We start from the raw sequence: 17517 nt of genomic DNA on the forward strand, positions 1-17517 counted from the left end.
TATATATATATATATATATATATATATATATATATATATATATATATTTTTAACACTGTATGAACATTTGTTTAAAGGGAAGTACCTCTTACGTGTTCTTATAGTCTTACTTACGCACAACACTGTTGATTTGTGGGTAGCGCAACCATTTAGTTAAAAGTGGATACACGGTTGTGGTGCAAGCAGCTTCCAGTAGTAAAATTATGTTATTTGAACAAGCGCAGGATTTCTATAGTTTACCCAGTAAATCTATTGATAATCTGATCGTTTAGGAAAATATTCTCTACATGGGCCCTTTCACACTGATCCGTTTGTGAGCTAAAACAGCAGAAGAAAAATACATGAAAAATTCATCCCTTTAAGTCTTATGGAACTCATCACACTAGTCAGTTGCGTTTCAGTTATGTTTTTGGCTGCTTTCGCACTGGTCCATAGTAAAAAAGCATAATACATCCCTTTAAATCAGGGGTCTCAAACTGGTGGCCCTCCAGCTGTTGCAGAACTACATTTCCCATGAGGCATTGCAAGGCTGACAGTTACAAGTATGACTCCCATAGGCATGATGGTACTTGTATTAACGCCCTAGCTGGAGGGCTGCCAGTTTGAGACCCCTGCTTCAAATCCTATGGAACTCTTCACACCAGTCAGTTGTGTTTTTGACTGCTTTCACACTGGTCTGTTGTAAAAAAGCATAATGCATCCCTTCAAATCCTATGGAACTCTTCACACCGGTCAGCTGCGTTTCAGTCCTCCTTGCTGCAGTTTTTGTGAGTGTTTGTTGTATGTTAGGGCCATTTCACACTAATCAGTTTTCATTAAAAAAAAAATGCAGGAGATTTAATGTTTTTCCAAGAGACAGCGTGAAAGTGGCCAGAAACGTAACTGACCAGTGTGAAGAGTACCATTGGATTTAACGCCTACCTGCCCAGCCTACAGCAAAATGATGGCTGGGCAGTGATTTAATTGTTGTTACTTTGCTTCATAGGATGTCCTTCACAACATGCCACTCGTATGTCGCGTGGCGCAGTGTAGGCTCTTTACCATGTGATCAGCTGTGTCCAATCACAGCTGATCAGAGTGTAAATAGGAAGTGCCGATTATCAGCATTCCTTTATTCATGCTGATGGAGGGGTCAGTGCATTGATTATGAGTGAACTCTCATCACCGATGCCTGCTGATGCCCACCGGTGATGCCAATTAGTGCCTATTAGTGATGCCAATCAGTGCCCATCAGTGCTGCCTTTCAGTCCCTCCTCATTAGTAGTCCCTGCTATCAGTGCCCATCAGTGACACTTATCAGTGCCCATCAGTGCCCAAAAAGGCTGCCTATCAGTGCCCCCTATTGTGCTACATAAGAGTGTCTCTTTATCAGTGCAACCTCATCAGTGTCACCTCATTAGTGCAGCCTATCAGTGCAGCCTCATCAGCACACATCCAGTGAAGGAGAAAAATTACTTATTTACAAAATTTTGTAACAGAAACTAAGAAAAACTTTTTTTTTTTGTTCAAAATCTTTGGTCATTTTTCATTTATTTAGAAAAAAATTAAAAACTCAGTGGTGATTAAATACCACCAAAACAAAAGCTCTCTCTCAAAAAAATGATATAAATGTAGTCTGGAAACAGTGTTGCATGAACGCGCTATTGTCATTCAATGTGCGACAGCGCTGAAAGCTGAAAATTGGCCTGGGCAGGAAAGGGGTGAAAGTGCCCGGTATTGAAGTGGTTAAAGGGATGCATTTTTCATGCATTTTTGTTCCACTTCTTTTAACTGAAAAACTGATCGGTGTGAAAGGGCCCTATGACCACCATTAGAGAGCCAAACTTTAGATTTTAGGGTTAGGTCCCATTTATTGTCATTCTCGCTGTAAGTATTAGTCCCCGTTCACACTGGGGCGACCTGTCAGGCGACCTGGTCGCCTGACAGGTCGCCGTAGGTCGCCTTCCATAGAGAAGCTGCGGACCCGTTCTAATAGGAGCGACACAAGTCGCTCCGACTTAGAAAAAGGGTCTGGAGCTTCTTTGGGGCGACCCGGAGCGACCGTCATAGACTTCAATGTTATGAAGTCCGTGCCGGCCGCTCCGAGGTCGCCCGGGAAGTCGGATCGCCCCAGTGTGAACGGGGCCTTAGTATTCAAAAAACCCTTGTTTCTGCACATAGTATGTAGCCATTTATGTACAGAAGAAACATTTGCTCATTACATATGCAGGATCTGCTGTCTGTTTAGTAGAGCTGCACTATGCTTTTGCCGTAGGCTACTGATTAGATGATGCCAGACTTGTTGCTGATTCCCTATATGAATATTTTTTTTGAACAACAGATTACTCCTAGAACAATAATGGTTCTGTAACAAAAAAAAATATATAATAGAAATAAACATGATAAAGCACATGATAAAAACACATGACAAATCCAGGTTCACAATTTATTCACTGCTAAATATGACCTAGTTTATATGCTTACATAATAGGGTAGGATGACACCTTGATGTGGTGGTATCACTTCATAATTATCTGCAAATGTGTACAACAAAATGTCCAACCTAAATGTCAGAAATAAGGATAGCTGAATTGAGTGCTGGGTAATCTTTGTACTGTTCATTTATTTGAACTGCCCCACCTATGTGGGAGCGAGCTATAAAAGGCTATGCTTTCCTGTTTTCTAAGAAAAAACATTCATGTGAACAAGCTTTCACCTTGAAATTCCATGTTTCTTAAAACTGTTATGCATGAAATCACCCAGAAGTGTGACTCTCCAGATTCAGCCGCTCTCTGGCCAAATCAAGCAATGATCTCATGTCTATGGTTCCAATGCCCTGCTCTCGGGGTGGGCAACAAGCAATTTAGGGCAGTCAAATTGTGCATGGTGTGCAACTGCTCTCAGATGTCTATGGGCACCCATAAATAAGGCACCCTTTAGGCCTATGGAGAGAGGTGGGAAGCAGTCTTCTCCCAGCGGGGGTGGGGGCAGGGGAAGCCGTCCCCACTGGGAGAAGACAGTGATTATTGCTAGCAGCTATAGCAGCCGTTAGCGATAATCGCAAGAGAATCCGGCAGGCTGGTTGTACCCAAGTTTATTGATCAATCAACTTGGTACAGTCAGCCTTCCCATTGAGGGTTTGAATCTCGTTTTGAATGTACGAAATTGATCGATCGATCAACTTTGGTACAACAAGCCTGCGAGATTCTGCTTTAGCCGCTAGTGATAATCACAATCTTTTCCCGGCTTCCCCTGCGCGCCCCTGCCTTCCTGCCGGCAGAAGACGATTGCTGATTCCCTGTCAGCACTGCCTGTGTTGATGGGGGAAATCATGCAAATTTCTTTCCTGCAACCCGTGGTTGCAGGAAGTAAATTTGCACCGTGTATGGCCTGCCTAAAGACTGCTTGAAAACAAATCTGGGTATACATTATTAGTATTTTCAATTGAAATTGATATGAAAATTCATACAAAATTCTCTGTCAATTCCCCCATGCATGCTAAACAGTGTGGTAGGCGGAATCTACACTGCTGTCTTTTGTTATTCAGATAGCTTCAGGACCTGCAGCTGCCTGAATATCCAAACATTGATTGCATCTATTTGGATGCAATTACAGTTTAGTTACTTCGATTTTGAAATCCACTTTTGCTGCGCCACAGCTTGAATTTCGTCCACATCAGCAGGCATCAGCCAAAATTTGAGCATTGTATGGCCACCTTTAGATGTAGCACTGTGAGTATGGTAAGTGGCTAGACTGCTAGCAAATCAAATTTCTCTATAGTCTTAATTAACATGGACGCAGAGGCCCATAGTCCGTGAATGGGCCGTGGCTTGAGCCACCAGATGGTGCATGCAGACAGCCAGTGTAATTGTAGGGGGACACAGCAGCTGCACAAACACAACTGCTCATCCCAGTTTGATAGATGTACAGGTGACACATCTGCAATTTGGGCCCCTCACCCACATCAAATTGGGATGATCTGCTGTGTCCATACAGCCACTGCGTCCCCATACACTTAAAGCGTGAGTAAACCGCACCAATTTTTTTTTTTACCCTGCAAGGTAAAGGCATATTGTGCTAATATGCATCCCATACTAGCACATTATGAAATACTTACCTTAGAACAAAGCCCACCATTTGCACGCTGTCACCACTGAGAGGGCTTCCATCTTCACCCTGTCTTTCTTCCATCTGATTGACCGCAGCACAATGATGTCACTCATGCGTGTGGGAGTCATGGACTGGGGCACAGGGCTCTGAAGGGACGGCGCAGGCATGCTGTCCCTTCTCAACGCATGCGCCAGCGACATCTCCGTCTTCAAGCAGTGTGAATATCTCCTAAACAGTCCAGGTTTAGGAGATATTCACGGTACCTACATGTACATCTAACTATGGGCTTACCTGTAGGTACAAGTGCAAAAAAAAGAGAGTTTACTTCCACTTTAAGTGGGCTGCCTGAACCTGGCAGTCCAAACTACATAGATACCTCATGGACTATAAGTCTCAGCACAAATGTAAAGAAGACCTGACTGTCTTTCTTTTCATTTCAGGAGCTTCTGTATTGTCTCTTTTTTTTTATTATTATTCTTTCTTCAAATATCAATCAAGAACTTTTTATGGTTGTAACGTTTGGGCAATGCAATGTTCTAAAATGTAACAACCTAATCTTTTAGCAGGGACTAGAACTACAAAACCTCTGCTGTCATTTATTTGTTGCTCAATATCAAACATTTTGTAAGATCCATCTCTGTATACCTTTCACTTTTTGTAGGAACTTGGAAGTGCTAAAATAAAAAAGTAGACGTAATATATACAAGTTAGTAATGTTTAGTGTAAAAAAGTACAGTCATTTTATAATGAAAGTGCAATGGGGGTGATTTACTAAAACTGGAGAGTGCAAAATCTGGTGCAGCTGTGCATGGAAATCAATCAGCTTCCAGTATATTTTGTCAAAGCCTAAGGGCTCTTTCACACAGTATGTCCGTCGGACAGACTCTGTTTATCTCAGCGGGGGATCGATCCGCCGATCCCCCGCTGAGCAGGAGAAAGACAGCTGTTCTCCGCACTGCGGAGACACAGCTGTCAGAGCCCCATACATCTCTATGGGGGAATCGGATCCCGTCCGATCCACTGGACGGATGGAAAATAGGGTTTCCATCCGTCCAGATTTGACGGATCGGATGTCAGCGGACATGTCTCCGCTGACATCCGATGCCCCATAGGGATGCATGGGGGGACCGTTCAGATCCGCCAAAAAACGGACAGGCGGATCTTAACGGTCCACCTGTGAGAAAAGGGCCTTAGGGTCCTTTCACACAGGCTTTCTGCCCGGCAAATTCCATTTTGCTCTGTGGGGATCGATCTGCCAATCCCCACTGAGCAGGCGGAGGACAGCTCCGTCTCCCCTCACTGTGCAGAGACAGACCTGTCAGGGGCCCCGCTCTCCTCTATGGGAGATCAGATGAAAACGGACCGCCTGTTCCTTTTGATCCAATCCCATCCGATCCTCCAAATGGATGAAAAATAGGGTTACCCTCCGTCTGGATTTCCCGGATAGGATCGGATAGCAGTGGGTGTCAGCGGAGATGTCACTGCTGACATCCGCTGCTCCATAGGGGTGCATGGAGTATCCGATCAGGTCCACCTGAAAAAACTGATTGCAGACCTGATCGGAAAGCCTGTGTGCAAGGATCCAAACAGAACAAGCTGATTGGCTACCTTGCAAAGCTGCACCAGATTTTGCACTCTCCAGTTTTAGTGAATCAACCCTTATACGTCAATAGATTTCTTACCTTGCTGTTGAAGTTTATAATCTGTAGAATAGGCCTTGCCAATCATATTCCATACGGGCCGGAGGCAGCCAAAAAGTCCTTCTAAAAAGCCACCATTGTTACTTCCTGAGCGGCTGAAATGTATCTTGATATCTTCAGTGCCGCTATTACTGCCTCCATCTCCTGAGTGGCTGGTGCCCTGAGGTGCAGTATTCTCTACTTCATCTTGGTCCCTCAACTGTAGAACACTGTTTTCAAACTGGTCTCTTGAGTCCTCGCTGATGGAGGTTAGGACAGCTGCAGTTACCGGGCTACTGGCATTTTCTAGGTTATCACACTTTTCTTGGTTCTCTGGAGGCTGAAGGTGACTTGTTGTAGCTGGATCACCAAACCCCAACATGTAATCTTTATCTTCCCGTATAGTGTCAACAATAAGATTGGGAGAAGATGACCAATTCAAGGGCTTGTGCGGACTGGCCATGGTACCATCGATGTGCATGGGGCAGCCACCCCCAAGACACCGTTTCTCTGGGTGGTTCCTTCAGCTCTGCTTTATATTGGAATGTAGATCACATGGATCTGAAAACAGAAGAAGAAAATCAGGCATAATAAATAATCTATAAAAATTTTAAATATAGGCATGCAGTGAAATACAGCAAAATTCAATTATATGCAAGTTACCAGGGTATTCTGCACTGCTCTGATGACAACCCATTCCCAAGGTGTCTGCATTGTGTATGCATTAGTGATCACCAATATCGTTTTTTTCGTTGCCAATACCGATATTTTGACCAATGCATATCGGTATTGGCCGATATGGGCCGATATTTTTGTATATTTAAAAAAAAATTATTTTTTTTTCTTGACAGATACTCTTGTGGAGGGATCTGGGGGTCTAAAAGACCCCAAACCTCTCCTCTGCACTTGAAAGCATTAAAAACGCCAAGTTTGGCTGTTTTGAATGCTGTAATTTTTTTTAATCTGACGCCAGTGCCCGGAAGAGATGTCATGACATCACTTCCGGGTTTTTGCATGGAGACCTGATCAGAGCCAAATGCGGCTTTGATCGGGTCTTCGGCGGCAGTGCAGGCTGGTTGCCCGGGTCTCCCGGTGGGACGGGAGACCCAGGCGAGCCGCGGAAGGCGGCATGAGGGACGTCCCCTCCCTCTCCTTGTAATGACAGCCGAGCGGCTTCTCAGCCGCTTCAGGTTGTCATTACAAGACAGCCGACCGTCGGCTATGGACGCTGGTATCGGGGCGATGCCTCTAGCTGCAGGCATCACCCCGGTACAAGCACTTTCCCGAAATATCGGCAATATCGGTAACCTCCGGGGCCGATTCCAATATATCGGGGAAAGTGCAGATAGGCCCTCGATATATTGGCTTTACCGATAATCGGTTGATCCCTAGTATGCATGAACCAACATCCTCAAAAGGTATAAAGGCAAGCTTAGGCTGGCCCCACACATAATCACAACAACAACTTTTAACAATACAATTTAGGTTTGTTGAAAACTTTTTTCTTTTCATTTTGGACAGAGTAAGGGAAGGTTATGACCCCTGTTGGTTTATTTTTGCCATCTTTGTCCCATTGGGGAGATTTCCCTTCACTTTCTGCCCCATAGCCAAAAACAGGAAGTAAGAGGAAAACCCCACTAAGGGAATTCCTTGGGGACCCCCAGGTCACCAGAACTAGTGTCCCCCATTGGAAGATTTATTTAAGTTTTTTGGGGTTAGCCCAAAATTTGGGATTTTCTTTTACTTTCACATTCAATGATAATGGTAAACAGGACGAGAGGATGAATCTTCCTTATACAGCACAGACAACAATAAACAGGTGTTCTAATCCTTCCCCACTCTATCCAAAACTGAAAAAAAAAAAAAGCCCTAAGGGCTCTTTCACACGGCCGCTCCGATTTTTTATTCCGCTGCGGCACTTTTTTTTTTTTTCACGGACACGGATGACACTTGTGTCATCCGCTCCGTATGTCCGCATATCATCCCATCCGTTTGCGGATGATATATGGACATAATGTATGTCTATGTGGATTGCGGATGTCAGCGGATGACAACGCTGACATCAGATTTTGCGTCCTTTCCGTTTTTTTAAATGGAAGAAAAATAGGGTTCTGTTCCGTTCCAAAAAACGGTCATCCCCTGACATCCGCAATCCCATTGACATGCATTATGTCCGTATATCACCCACAAACGGATGGGGTAATATTCGGACATACAAAACGCCCGTGTGAAAGAGGCCTTACTGTTAAACTTTAAATCTGTTTTTTTGCCCAGAACATTTTATTACCTTTTTAAACAAGCCATAATTATTTCAGAGATGCCCAACTACACTGAACCTGTAAAAACTTTTAGTGACGGACTTATGCATAAGGATGTGTTCTCCAGCCACAATGTAATAAAATAATCAAAGGCAGTAGAATTAAAGTACAGTAAAACATTGGATTGCGAGCATAATTCGTTCTGGAAACATGCTTGTAATCCAAAGCACTCTTTTATCAAAGCAAATTTCCCCATAAGAAATAATGGAAACTCAGATGATTCGTTCCACAAGCCCTTCGGTTTATAGTCTATATACAAAGATTATAGCAATGTGATAGGTTGTGTAACCATAAAATGTCCATCCACAATATGCAGCCTTCCCAAGGGGATTAGAAGCAAAATCAAGCAGATCTACAGAATATAAGAGAGATGAGAGTGTAGCAATATGGTTACATTTAATGAAGGTTCAACATTTAGCAACTCACATAGTTGATAATTAAAATAGGCACATCTAAGTATGCAGGCATCCGGGGTAAAGCTGTCCACATAGACCATCTTCTGAACCACCGGCTCTCACCACTGTCAGTCTGCAATCATGACCGGGAAGAATAGCCTGCAGTAGAGTGATCTGAAAGTGAGGCTTTGAATCACTTGTGGAGTGCATGGGGAAGGGATGATGAAGATGGCAGTGTGGAGGATGGTCTATGTGAACAGCTTTACCCCGGATGCCTGCATACTTAGATGTGTCTGTTTTAATCATCAACCATGTGAGTTGCTAAATATTGAACCTTCATTAAATGTAACCATATTGCTACATTTTATGTATATATATATATTGCTACATTTCATTGTATATCAAGACATCGCTTGTATATCAAGTCAAAATTTATTTCAAAAATTAGCTTGTCTTGCAAAACACTCTCAAACCAAGTTACTCTCAAACCAAGGTTTTACTGTATATCAAAACCAAGAGAAAAAAAATTCAAATATTGCAGCTTACTAGTCTTTAGATGTGGTGGCTGTATTGGTTTTCTCTTTTTAGGCTAAAAGCATTTTCTGCAAGTACAGAAAATACATATTGATCCTGTCAAAAATCTTGTGTCCTTGTAACTTCCTGTAGACTGAAATCTCAAACAATGTTATCAACTTTCTCAGCTATCCTTTGTGAACTGCACAGCAAAGGACCTGTATGTAACAAGTGTGGGAAGAGGGTTAAGAGTCTGTAGTCCAAATCTGGAGATCAGCCTGGGGTGACAATGCTGTCTCTCCAAGGTGCAGCTAATGAGCGTTTTCACTCCAGGACAGGAAGTGTGTTATTTGCAGGGCTCTTTCACACTATGTGTCCGTCAAACGGACTCTGTTTATCTCAGCGGGAGATCGATCCGCCAATCCCCCGCTGAGCAGGAGATGACAGAGGCACAGCTGTCAGTTCCCCATACATCTCTATGGGGGAATCAGATGGGAACGGACCGTCGGTCTGTTGTGATCCGATCCCATCCCATCCGCTGGACGGATGAAAAATAGGGTTTCCATCCGTCCAGATTTGACGGATTGGATCGGATGTCAGCGGACATGTCTCCGCTGACATCCGATGCACCATAGGGATGCATGGGGGGACCTTTCAGATCCGAAAAAAAAATGGACAGGCTGATCTGAACGGTCCGCCTGTGTGAAAGAGCCCTTAAGCCAAAAGTCAGTCAACAAGCATTTTCTGAAGGAGACATCGAAGGCCACCATTGCTCTATTCTCATGACAGATGCGATTTAAGGCAGATATAAAAGATGCAAACGAATGCAGCTATGTAATTCCTAATACAAACAGTCAGTGCAGTCTACTGTACAGTCCTTGCAGCAGAACTCAGGGAGGGGCATGGAGAAGCAGCACAAGCAGCCAATTAGGTGTAATGCAGTGTAAGGAATCTGCTGATGGATGTAGAACGTAGAGTGACAGAGAGAAGCGCTGATCAATGTGCCGTTACTCCTTTTCAGTCAAAGGATGTTTGTGGGGAGGGGCCTGTAAGTGAAAGTGCCACTGCAACACAGAAAGATCAGATCGCCTTCCCTGCTAGAAAGGACTATGCTTTGGGGCAGAACTGTTTAATTCTCAGGACTGGATGAACAAAAATACAAATATTTTGGCAGGTACACAGTAGAAGCTCCCATGCATGCATATTATCTGTGTTTTATGCTATTTTACTGGAGTTAAAAACTTTAAAAAGGAACTAAACCCTCCTATACTTTACTGCCAAGGAAGCTGCCATGTTAGCTTCTGTGCGATCTGCATCTGCTGCATATGTGATCAGTTATGACACCAGCCATGTGATGGCCTGACAGTTTGGTTGAGACACAGGCAACTGTGATAGTTATTATTCACAGCATGCCTTGATAGGTTTATTTCTGCTTTAAAGTGGTTGTATGGGATACTTAAGTATGTTATACTTACCTGCTCTGCGCAAAAGTGCAGCGGCCCCAAGCCTGGGGTCCCCCCCCCGGCGCTCTTGGCACCTCCTCCTCTTTGTGTGCCACTTCCTATGGAGACGCACAGGCAGGCTCGCTCCTGAGCCCAGCTGTGTGCATCTATAGACATACACAGCAAAGGCCCAGCCCACCCCCTAGTCCCTCTTCACAGGATTTGATTGAAAGCAGCAGAAGCCAATGGTTTATGTTGCTGTCTCTGCGCCTGTGAGGGTGGAGAGTTTGCAGGCGGTACTGGAGGGCACAGAGGACGCTGATTTTGCCAGAGAGAGGCGAGACATTCGCCACACAACCCGCAGGCAGATACATCATTTCATCAGACTATTTAGAGTGATCTCTCCTCACAATCCCCTCAGTGCCCCCCTATTGTTTTGGCAACCTGGCTGACAAGTATTCACAACATTCACCTGTGGGCTCTCTGAGGGACCTTCATGGATAGAACCGGGACGCTTCTTTCCCACCCTACCCCCCATCTCGTGTCTCCCCTCCCCCTTCTATTGGAAACTATTGGTTCTTTCTACATGTTCATTAGGTTGTTGCTCTTGTCAGTTTGAAAAATAATGTACGCACACTATTTCCTAATATTACATCCCTGACGAAGGTTATTACCCGAAACGCGTTGGATGCAACGGAAACAAGTGTATCAACTTGACTTTCAACCACTAGGATGTGTCATTTCACATGTATATCCATTGTAGTATTATGTTATATTGTATATAATTCTCTTTTTTATTTTATAATTATATGTTCACGACGTCTCATGTTTTTAATGTGACCTATTAAATGTTATATTTTTTATGCTATTGATGTCTTCAGTGTTCTCCTTACTCCTAAAGTCCCACCAACACAGGGGGGGATCATGTTGTTCTAAAAGTGGAACTTCTGCTTATATGCTTCCCCCCCCCCTCTGGTGCCACATTTGGCACCTTTCAGGGTGGAGGGGGGAACGGGTTCCTGTTTTTGACAGGTACGTTTCCCCACTTCCGGGAGACTGCACTGCTGCGCTGTCCCTCGGAAGTTTGGCCCCCTCCTTCTTCCTCCTCTGCAGGGCCAGGGCAGGGCATGCGCAGTAGGGAACCAGCTGTGAAGCCGAAAGGCTTTACTGCTGGGGCTTCCTTACCCTGAATGGCGGCGGCAGCACCCGAGAGCCGATACAAAAATCGGCTTTGGGTGCCGAAATCGCTGGAACCCTCGACAGCTAAGTTCTAATATTTAAAAGTCAGCAGCTACAGTATTTTTACTTCTTCATTTTTTTCCTGGGGGGGGGGGGGCGGAACTCCTCTTTAACCCGGCTGTGTGCTCTATAGGCATACACAGCAAAGGCTCAGCCCCGCCCCCTACTCCCTCTTTACAGGGTTTGATTGAAAGCAGTAGGAGCCATTGGTTTACATTGCTGTCTCTGTGCCTGTGAGGGTGGCGAGACTGAACCAGCGTTGCTGCAGACAGGCACAATGCTGGATCGATAAAGGATTTAGGTACATTTTTTACCTTAATGCAGGAAATGCAATAAAGTAAAACGTGTTGCCTTTACAGCCACTTTAAAGCATAACTCCACTTTTGTTGAGAAAAAAAACATTCCCCTCTGGGTGATCTATGTACATTGCAGGGATTTTAACAAACTTTGTTGCCGATTCCTACTATTTGGTATTCTGAAGAAATCATTGTTTGTTCCTCTATGCTGAGTGGGTCAAATGGGAGTGGTTTCATAATTATCTATCAGCTGTGGCAGCTGCAGGGCTCTAATGAGGAAATATGCTGGGCCTGCATCCCTTTAGATGTGTTCCTATTGGGAGTATCTCACCAAAAATGATATTTGTGTTGCAGGGGATGCCTGAAATCTGACTTCTATCTTAGGCAGACTTTTGGCAAAATTGGTAAGCCAATCACACAAGCAGGAAATGATGTTTCTGGGGTGTGGTCAGTACACATTCTGTGTACAGAACAACTCCAGGTATCCATATTGTATTGCATTTTCAGAACATTACAGCGGCTGCAGATTGAAAAGGAAAGGTCATTTTTAATAACATTCAATTACAATATGATTTGTGTCGCAATTGTATACGCTGTATTGTTTTTTCTTTATTTACTGATTTTTTTCCCCACGAAAGTGGAGTTACCCTTTAAGTACTGTTACCCTGCATATATTGTCTTTCTAAGCACTAGAAGTGAGATGCATTCAATTACACTCCATAGGAAAGCATCATCGTCCTGTCTATTACCATTCTTCATCAATCAATTCATGCAAACGACATAGTACAAGCATATTTGTTTTCTATATGTTACATGAAATGTAATAATTCCAGGAAAACCGGAGCAAAAGGAAAACATCACTGTTGGAATAAAACCATGAATTTGACTGGTAGCTATGGGACCCCTCCAGTTTTGATCCCATATATCATACATGTATCCCATTGATCATACATGCATCCCATTGATCATACATGTATCCCATTGATCATACATGCATCCCATTGATCATACATGTATCCCATTGATCATATGTGCATCCCATTGATCATACATGCATCCCGTTGATCATATCTGTATCCTGTTGATCATGCGTGCATCCCATTTATCATACATGTATCCCATTGATCATACATGCATCATGTTGATCATACATGCATCCCGTTGATCATACGTGCATCCCATTGATCATACATGCATCCCATTGATCATACATGCATCCCGTTGATCATACATGTATCCCATTGATCATACATGTATCCCATTGATCATACATGTATCCCGTTGATCATACATGTATCCTATTGATAATACATGTATCCCATTGATCATACATGTATTCCGTTGATCATACATGTATCCTGTTGATCATAAATGCATCCCATTGATCATACATGTATCCTATTGATCATACATGTATCCTGTTGATCATAAATGCATTCCATTGATCATACATGTATCCCATTGATCATACATGTATCCCATTGTTCATACATGTATAAATGTGACCATGTTCATTGCACATGTGCATAAGCCCTATTTACTTATGTTTTACACACACAGGGAATACTAAATGTCTAAAAATTCCGGTGACCTTCAAGATTTACTGCTGCGTTATAAGTAATAATGGAAAACTGTGTGTATGATGTAGTTCTATGCAATCTAGATATACAGTAACATGGAATGGGTTAAATGACAGAATATTCTAAAGCCATGGTATTTGGAAAGAGAGGTTAAAGTACATACAAACAAAAAGAGACGAGTAAATATGGGTTGATAACGCTAAAGGTGGAGCTGGCTTTAGAGTACTGGCTCCGTGCAGTGCTCGCTTTGAATTACCCAGAATGCACTGTAAAGGAGTTAACAGAGCGTGACTTTATCAGAGCACAACCTCTGGTGACAGCTGCCTACCAAGGCCTGTCCTTAGGTGGAATAAACCCATTCAGCTCGAAGTTCATTAGCGATGTTCTGCAGGTTTAGGAGTCTGTGAAGACAACCCTGCTTAATGACATACCCCGGAGTCCATCCACAGCACGGTCTGCATTTTGACATTTTCGGGCTCTTAGCAGCGTCTGTAGTCGTTTTTCAAATGAAGATACGGAAATGAAAATTACGACTACAAATGCCAAGTGCCCGGCGACAAACGTATGATACTAGAACGGAGTAAATCAGGACATGAGCTAGTGTTTCTTGAATAGAAAATGCATTTTAAACTATAAGCTGTCTCTTTTTTTTTTTGAAAACAGGATTTTTTGGCAAAGAGCATTGTGCAAGTGCACTTATTATTAAAGCGTAACTCCACTTTTGTTGAGAAAAAAAAACATTCTTCTCTGGGTAATCTATGTGCATTACAGGGATTATAACAAACTTTGTTGCAGATTCCTACCTTTTTTTCCTAACGAAATCCCTGTGTGTCTGTCTGTATCCATGTGGGAAAGTGAATCTAGAGAGAGTGGATTCATAATAATCAATCAGCTGCAGCACCGGCAGGGCTCTAATGAGGAAAGCTGCTCGGTTTGCATCCCTTTGCCTGGCAACAAACGTATGATACTAGAAAGGAGTGAATCAGGACATGAGCTAGAGTTTTTTAAATAGAAAATGCATTTTAAAACTTTTAAAAGTTTGAAAAACTGGATTTTTGTAAGAACTTACCGTAAAATCCTTTACTCTTTACTCATCGACAGACGCAGCTCCATCTCTTCAGAGACCATTGGGTTATGCTCCTCCAATCAGGAATAGGCACTAGGCAGGAATAAAAGTCTAACCACGCCTATGTGGCTGCCCCTGCAGGCATAACCCCACACACTCTGCTATCAGCAATCAGTTTAGTTGCAAGCAGTGTTTAGGATACAAAAAAAAAAAAAACCCCATTCACTCAGAAGTAGAGGGGTGAGTGCTGCGTCTGTTGATGAACTTCAGAGGAAATTATTTTATGGTAAGTTCTCCATCTCCATAACAGCTCCATCTCTTCAGAGACCATTGGGATGTCCCAAAGCAGTATATTGATGAGGGGTGGGAAGACAACGCAAAGAAGCCATAATTCCCCAAAGGCTAAACTTAGCCAACCAGGTAACATGGGGCTCAACCAGTAACAACTGGAGCTCCCCTTGATAAAAACATACACCCTTAAAGAGAAACAAAAAATATTCTCTTCAAACAGCAGCCTCCAAAACCTTGTGGCCAAAGGAAGCATCCGAAGATGCCAACACATTACCTTTGTGGAATTTTGTGAATGTATGCACAGACGACCAAGTTTCCGCCTTGCAAACTTGCAGCACTGATGCCTGATGGCAAAAAGCCCAAGAGGCGCTCAGCACCCTAGTAGAATGCGCCTTCACAGGGAAAGGAGGAACCTGACCCTTCAGTGAATAAGCCTGAACAACCATCTGCCTGATCCATCTGGATATGGTCACAGCAGACACAGCCAATCCTTTTCAAGGTCGTTCGGTAAGGACAAAGAGAAAGTCCGGTTTCCTGAAAGATTCAGTAGCCGCCAGGTAAACTCTAATGGCCCAAACCACATTCAAAAATTGTAAGGCAATTTCCTTGGGATGCTTGGGCTTAGGACAGAGTGAAGGCAGCACAATGTCTTTATTCGAATGGAAATCAGAAACCACCTTAGGAAGAAACGACTGATTAGGTCGAAGTACCACTTTATCTCTGTGCACCTCCAGATAAGGTGAACGGCATGACAACGCCACCAATTCAGACACTCTGCGAGCAGAAGTGATAGCCACCAAGAAGGCAACCTTCTGAGACAAGGAAAGCAGAGAAATCTCCCAAATGTTCTCAAAAGTAGGCTTTTGAAGAACAGACAACACCAAATTGAGATCCTACAGCGGTAGCGGGGACCGTCTCGGAGGCGCCATATGGCGCACTCCCTGTATGAAGATATGAATCGAAGCATGCGTAGCTAACGGTGTTGGAAATATATAGCCAAAGCCGACATGTGGCCTTTGATAGTGCCCGAAGCCAACCACTGTTCAACCCCTTTCTGCAGGAAGGCCAAAACCCTAGCGATCAAAAACAAGTGAGGGTGCACTTTCAGCGATTCACACCATGAAATGTACGATTTCCACGTACGCTGATAGATCTTCCTGAAATTCGACTTCCTAGCATTCAAAAGTGTAGGAATCACAGAGTCAGAAAGACCTCTATCTTTTAACACCTGTCTTTCAACAGCCATGCCGTTAAAGCCAGCGACTGTAAAGCAGGATGGAAGATCAGCCCTTGAGACAGCAGATCTTCCCTGAGAGGAAGTCTCCAAGGAGCATCGGCGACCAACCTTACCAGGTCCGCGTACCAAGACCAGCAAGGCCAGTCTTGAGCCACCAGAATGACTGGAATGCCTTCCACCTCTATCCTGTGGAGAAGCCTTGGCAGAAATTTTAATGAAGGGAAGGCATAAATCAGTTGGTACCGACCCCAAGGAGCCATCAGAGCGCCTGTGGTGTCGACCAGAGGATCCTGAGACCTGGCTACAAACCTCCTCTCCTCTTGTTTTTTTTTTTCCTCTCCTCTTGTTGAGGCGAGAAGCAAACAGATCGACCTTGGGTGTCCCCCACGAACTCACAAGAGATGAAACACCTCCGGGTCTAAGGACCACTCCCCTTGATCCAACACCTGACGACTCAGGTAATCCGCCTGCCAGTTCTCCACACCTGGAATGTGCACAGCAGAGGACTAGAACAAACCTTCCTGCCCAGGCCAGAATCTCGGCCACTTCCTTGGCCACTAATACACTCTTGGTGCCCTCCTGGTGATTGATGTAAGCCACAGCCGTGGCATTGTCCGATGTAATCCGAACCGGACAATCTTGCAGACGAATCGTCCAATGACTCAGGCAAAGCTTTATTGCTCTGAGTTCCAAAAGGTTTATCCATAGTTTCGACTCTTCCACTGTCCAGGAACCCTGGGCACAGAGCTTCCCCAACACCCCGCCCCAGCCTAACAGGCTGGTGTCCATAGCTACCACTGTCCAAAACAACGGGAGGAAGGACTTGCTGCGGCATAGTGCTAGAGACTGAATCCACCACAATAGAGCAGACTTTGTGTTGTGGCTCAACCGAATTAAAGAGTCCAAAGACTTCGGATCCTTGTTCCTTTTGACAAGAATCTCCCTTTGCAAAGGTCTGGTATGGAACTGAGCAAACGGAACCGCCTTGAAGGTTGATACCATTAGACCCAAGGCCCGCATGCAAGTCCACAATGAAGACAGACGGTTTGCCAACAGCAACCGAATCGCCCCCTGCAATTTTTGCAGCTTGTCAGGAGATAAGAAAAACCCTCGCCAAAGCTGAATACAGAGTCAGGTCCAGATAATGCAGTCTCAAGGAAGGTTATCAGGGCGATAACAGTATTGTCGGTGAGTCTAAACCCTCACGGGAGTGGGACTCACGCGGTGACAACCCTGGGGACTGGTGAATGGAACTACAACATGTAGTAGAATAATATAAGGACACTTTTTCTCTTAAGGACTTTTTTGCACAGATTCACAAGGTGTCAGCTATAGTCTCATGTGGTTACTATATGAAAGTCGGTCAATAGCA

General features: G+C 44.0%; 1 protein-coding gene across 2 annotated transcripts in view; it reads right to left on the reverse strand.

Annotated features, from left to right (window-relative positions):
* Positions 1 to 17517, reverse strand: part of MAP3K13 (mitogen-activated protein kinase kinase kinase 13) — a 173363-nt gene that overhangs the window by 67453 nt on the left and 88393 nt on the right. For both annotated transcript variants that reach the window (XM_082261020.1, XM_082261019.1), the window contains exon 2: positions 5772 to 6329. In XM_082261020.1, coding sequence (XP_082117146.1) covers positions 5772 to 6249 — 478 coding nt within the window. In that variant the 5' untranslated portion in view covers positions 6250 to 6329. The remainder of the gene's footprint in view (positions 1 to 5771; positions 6330 to 17517) is intronic.

The sequence above is a fragment of the Pelophylax lessonae genome, assembly GCF_965119305.1.
Source record: "Pelophylax lessonae genome assembly, chromosome: 6".
NCBI lineage: Eukaryota > Metazoa > Chordata > Amphibia > Anura > Ranidae > Pelophylax > Pelophylax lessonae.